This window comes from Pungitius pungitius, unplaced genomic scaffold (genome assembly GCF_949316345.1).
Source record: "Pungitius pungitius unplaced genomic scaffold, fPunPun2.1 scaffold_178, whole genome shotgun sequence".
In the NCBI taxonomy this organism is placed as follows: domain Eukaryota; kingdom Metazoa; phylum Chordata; class Actinopteri; order Perciformes; family Gasterosteidae; genus Pungitius; species Pungitius pungitius.
Genome location: NW_026909912.1, coordinates 1 through 5,903, shown reverse-complemented (window position 1 = coordinate 5,903; position 5,903 = coordinate 1). Strand labels below are relative to the sequence as shown.

Sequence of the window (5,903 nt, the reverse complement as noted above, 5' to 3'; positions counted from 1 at the left end):
TGAGACTTTCTCTTGATGACAAAGGCCGCCTGTGTGCACAGTGGAGATAGTGCTGATACATGCACGGGTCTCCAAAAGCAGCCGTCAGCTCTCACTAAACATGGCGCACTTTGGACAAGCGCTGACTTCTTATTTTAAGTATGAGCTGCAGACTCCGGAGCCAACAAACGGTGTCTCTCCTATTAGAAAAGAGTCACCATAAAATGTGCCGAATAGTGGGAGACAGTCCAAACCTATTAACCTTGTAATGACATTGGTTGTGTGTGTGTGTGTGTGTGTGCGTAATAAGCTAGGTTAGCTAGGGTGAGTTATTGTTGGACTGTGACCAGACACAGCAGACCCAACCCGTATGATTACTGGTAAGAGCACATGAATTAAACCATGAGCTCCAGTAAAAGGAAAATGGAGAGAATCATAGAAATACAATGTTGTAGTTTAGTCAGTACAATAAATGCATTTATGTAGATAAACACACCTTACAGGTGGTTTTAAAGGTGGTTCCCATAAAATCAGCATTGTTCTACGGTTCACAGTATCTCTCCCACGCCGCTCTACTTGCTCTTTGACCTCTAGGCCGACACAGCAGAAAAACGGGTCAAATACTACGTGATGTCCCACTACAATACTGTCTTCATAAATGATACGAAGTAATATGAAAGTAAAGCGTGGTCCAAAAACAGCGGCGTAGTCAGCTGTAATGAAGGAAGATCCTCCCGCGACTCACTTGACCAGCTGATCAAATGAACCCTTCAGTGATTTCCTCTCCGTCTTTTATGAACACCCAGAGGACGAGAGCCGATTTATGGAGATGGATCGTCAAGACTAAAATAATGGAGCCAGAGCCGGAGCTGTAGGTGATTGCTTTCTCTTCGCCTTCCCCCGATGCACTCACCGGACAGACGGACGATTTATTCTGCTCAAGGTGAGGGAGGAGACAGCTCTAAAAATGTGCCCTCAATATTCTCAATAGCCCAGTGGACACATTTAATAGACAAACTGAGGGGGAAATGTGTCTCCTTTTAAATAAGCCAGATGGAACCGTCTGTCGTTTTTCTTCGATGAACAATGAGACTCGACACAGAGGGGAGAGGCACTTCTGAAGGGTTGGTCGATCAATGAGTTATTCATTTTTTTAAAGGTTTTTTTTTTTTACCTGTGGAGACCCATCAGATCCCTGCTCCTTGTTTTTCCTGGCGAGCCTTTTCTTCTTCTTGTGAAGTGGTTTGGACTCCAGGATCATTTCCTCCAGCTCAAATGTGGGGTCGCAGTTTAGTCTCCGCCTCTGTGGAGATGCAGACACGTGCAGGTGCACATTAAAAAACAGACAAAAGAGATCCACCGGTGCAAACCTAGAGGCCACAGCAACGCATAAACGTAGTTCATTCTGCCCTCTATGCACTGAATCCCAGAAATCCAATAAAAAACAAAGCAGACTGGATCCTGGGAAGTCGAGGAAATGAGCCATAAAGGTGCAGTTCTCTCTTCCTGTGTGGATATTAACAGTCTACAAGGCACTGACGACAGAGGATACGTCTATAATTAGATAGAGACACACTGTCAATTCGGCATCGATCCTCTGTGCTGTTCCCTCTGTTTCGCCAGCGCTGGAAACCTGCTGCTCTGCAGGCGCGGTGGACTTTAGAATTTGGCGAAAATCATCGAGTCATCTTTGCGCTTTCAGTCATTATTCTGCACGAGCCCTGGCACAAAGGACTGAAAGTCATTTCCACCTTGGTTTCCTGAAACTTCAAGAGTCGTCCTTGGGGGAAAAAGCATAAATAATAAATGTCAAGAAATCCTCCAGCTCAAGCATCCAAACTGTGAAAGTATTCTGCTATTCTTTTAACCATAAGGTGGCTTGTTTCAAACCCGAAGGGACAGACAGTAAGTCACTCGGCCAACCGACTGATAGCATCATGTGCAAACACTTTCCTCCCCCGACATGATCCAGAAACCCCCTGTAGGGCTGCAGGTAGGCACATATACTGCATATCCACCCGCCACCACGTCTGTCTCTGCATGTGGGTGTCTGACAGCCTCTCAGTGGGAGATCCAGCTCAGCCCAGCAGGGGGCGTTGTATAAAGATCCGCTAGAACCGATCCGATCGGGAGGAGGTAGTCCAGACCTACTGCTATGGGAATAGGCACGAGAGAATAACAGTGATTGATGCCATTTTTCGTGTACGTGAGGAAATGGCGATATCACACGTCATGATGTATCCACTGATGGGGCACAGCCACAGAGAGCTCCGTTTCCTTCCCTGACGTCAGGAGGGAAGAACTATTCTATTCGGAGCATTTTGCCGGGCAGCATACTGAGGCCGGGCTCAGTTTACTCTGACTACTCACGTTGGGGATGAAGCCGGGCGGGAGCTGTTTGCTGAGCACGGCGTCCCAGTTGACGGGGGACATGTAGTCCAGATCCTGAAGCTCTGCTAGACACGAGACGCGCTTCTGGACATTTATGCACAGCAGCTGACAGAGAGAGAGAGAGAGACGGAGGGATTGAAATGTAAGGATAATTGTCCGCGGGGAGGCACAAGTCCCGCCGTGACAGGTGCACTACATGCACATGTTTGCCCTGAAGGATGTGTCTGAGAATGAGGACGACGGTGGGGAGGGGGGGGGGGGGCAGAGGGGCTGGAGGTGGACCGACATTGAGGAGGTGTGGAAGAAAAAGACGACGTACACATAGGAATCAAATGGTGATTAGGGGTTGTGAAGTGTGAAGTACAAATACAGTATATTGAGCATGGAATACTCTCCTTCTCACTTCCATACATCTCTCTCTCTCTCTCTCTCTCTCTCTCTCTCTCTCCCACACATTTACACATGCGACTGGAATGCCAATGATGTTCGGGGAGTCTGAGCACGAAGCAATGCAACAGTTTGACTGCAGTGGATCGCTGGCAAGACAAACCCCCCCCCCCCAAAAAAATGCTACAGTGAGGGTGCATCTGCTGGCTTTTTTAAGTGGCTCTATTGTCACAAGAATAATAGAATAAATAGTTCTTCATTTTCAATCGGGAACAGACTGACGAAATGCGATAATGTGCAAGTTGCAGTAAATGGGAATGTGAGTCACAACAATTCCTGGTTTTTGAATACTATTTAGACCTCAATAGATGCACCTTGTGAGGTGCTGGCTCACAGGAAATTAAAAGCCACACCAATCTGTGAAAAGATCCTACCGGGGGGAAACTGGTACGAGGTTTGCCAGTTTGCTCGAGGGGAAGTTGGTTTAGCATAATGTGTGGCGGACCTAATTCAAAGACACATCTGTTGTCCAATGTCACCCTCTCCCCCAGCCCACAGTCGACAAAAGGGATTGGCCTCCGCTACACATTCACAGCGGCCCGGGCTCTCGGTTTTCGATTTGTAGCGGCGTGAGGTGTAGCGGCGTGAGGTGTAGCGGCGCGAGGTGCAGCGGCGTGAGGTGTAGCGGCGCGAGGTGCAGCGGCGTGAGGTGCGGTGAGTTCGGCGTGCTGTGCAATGTGCACGTGCCAACCTTTCTGAGTAGAGACTTCATCTCCAAAGACCAGGCCGCCGGGTAGCTGGGATGGACCTTGTGGAAGGTCTGCAGGATCTCATTGGCAGGTGTGCAGGATCTCATCACATATGGTCTCTGGGAGGAAGGATGAAGAGGAGGAGAGAGTTGCAGAGGATTCGTTGCCATGCGTTGCCGGGAGGGGGGGTTTCTAAGTATTTGTTTCTAAGCTACTTCATCAGCTGGTTCTTTTCTAGCGCTCTTCTACCCCCCCCGCCCCCTGTGAACCCATTTCCTGCACTGATCACAAAATATGATAGAGGAAGCAGAGAATGAGGGGACTATTCCCAAAACCACTTAAGCCCTTTGCCTTTCAGCATCACTGAGCTTGCAGTCAATCAGAAAACAAGGGCAAGCTTGTTGACCGTTCTTCACACCAATCCTGCTGCACCCTCTGGTCTTTTTTTGGGGGGGGGGGGGGGGGGGGGAATGGTAAGAGGCCCTTGACTTGAAGACTTGAAGACACAGTGAGCCAACACAGCTGGATGAGGCTGGTTTGAGGTGAAAAATTGGCCCCTTTGACTCGTGTCTCTCAGATTGTTTGTTTTTAAATGAGAGCTAATGTGGAATAAGGAAAAATATTCTGTAAACTTTCAATGCCACGAAGGCTTCATCCGACGGTTCTTCAGGGGAGATTTGATAGAAAGAATGGTGGAGCTGAAAAGACGTCCTTTCAATGCATGATGTCAGTTGTGTTCCCCGTACAGGGCACACATGAGGTGTCACATAAGACAGTCAAAAGTTACTTTACAGTCGGATTTTCAGGTGACAGAAGGCAGCAATTGGTTCAAGTGTTATATTATTATTATATTTGCACAAATGTATCACCGCATTTCTGTGTTCATTCTCTGGTTTCTAATTCAGGAAAAAAAAAGGAGACACAGAGTTAGGTGGGGAGGTATATTTTTTCGATAATATACTAAGATAAAGTATAGGCTGATAGAATCAAGTAGTGCTTGGAGCTGTTGTAATAGCGAAAGGTGGACCTGAAAGCCCCACGGAGGCAATGTGAGGAGGAGTGGAGGAAAGTTTAGCAGAGGGGTTTGAAGAAGATGCCGATTAAATAGGAACTTGCAAAACACGTCTGAGTCCCTCTGAATGGATTCTGTCCGCTCAGCAGTTTCCTACGTGAATGATCACGGGACGCAGCCATGAGGGTACGAGAGAAGACTTCAGGTAAATGGTGCAGGTCGGCTGTAGCTTTGAGCTAAAAAAAAAGGACAGAACGTACTCTAGAAGGCTTCAAGGTGAGATCAGGTCTGAGCTCTAAATATATCCCAAGTGGGAGAACGAGGGAAGTGGGTCAGAATTTGGTAAAGAAGCTGAACAGTTTCATGGAGAAGGGTGAGAGGAGTGAGAGGAGTGATCCTGCAGCTGCCGTTAGTTTGACGGCCCCGGCCTTATTTAAAACCCAGAAAAGGAGCGAAGGCGTTCTGTCCGGTCTTTATTTGCATGACACCAGGATTAAACTTCTCCAGATGGGACCAGCGTGGAATTAAAGCAGAATTTAACAAAATCTATCAGAAAAAAAATCTATTCCAATTATGTGACCCTTAAAAGAACTCATTCTGTTTGCTCATTCCCCAGCAGCCATTCGCCTCACACCGCAACTACCCCCCCCCCCCTCCCCCCTTTTGTTTTGTGACGGCTGAGGCCCCCCCCCCCCGCTGTATGTCTTCCTCCCTCCCGCCAGGAAGTACCCCGCCCCAGTGAAGTGGGCCAGGGGGCCCGATCGATGAAGGAAGCTAAGAGTCACCTGTCCCCTGAGCAGCTCGTACGCCGTGATGCCGAGCGACCACCAGTCGACGGAGAAGGAGTAGCCCGGGTGGGACCCCTCAAAGGTTTGGAACAGCTCGGGAGCTGGTGCAACACAAGGTGTGACAAAACACAATCAGATGCGCGCATGGTTGCTGGGATGATGGTCTCTCGTAGAAATAGATCTGTTTTGGTGTTTTTGTGTATTATTGATCCCTTTTACTCGTTTTGGCTTTGGGGACATCGGGGACATGTTTATTCTAACTATTGGCCTTAGAGTCTTAGATGTCTATTTTGGTTTTAATGTTCCGCAAACATAGTGGCAAAGAAAAGAGCTAAATCCTGAGGGATTTATAAACCTACTTTGCACTTGAAGCCTTGATTAATGACCATCATCTCGGCGTTGCCCCTTCTCACGGCAAATGCAAATCATTGAATTTTCTCTTCATCTTCATCACTCATTAGATGCAATTGGCATTGAGTAGTGAAGATGTTGGAAGGGCTATTTGGAGTGTTAGCGGGTCGGACCGCGGGTACTTTTGTAACGAGTTGCGTGTCTGAAGGAGGCTCGTGAGACGGATTGACACAAACGACACAAACG

The 5,903-nt window shown here is 48.0% G+C and overlaps 1 protein-coding gene across 1 annotated transcript; it reads right to left on the bottom strand.

Moving 5' to 3' along the window:
- Positions 1–32: 32 nt before the first annotated feature.
- On the bottom strand, positions 33–5,438 carry LOC134123703 (serine/threonine-protein kinase 32A-like; the record flags this gene model as incomplete). The annotated part of the gene is made up of 4 exons (XM_062560692.1): positions 33–1,282; positions 2,350–2,475; positions 3,509–3,625; positions 5,304–5,438. Coding segments are annotated over 4 exons (528 nt in total), but the record flags the coding sequence as incomplete, so codon positions are not given.
- Positions 5,439–5,903: the final 465 nt, after the last annotated feature.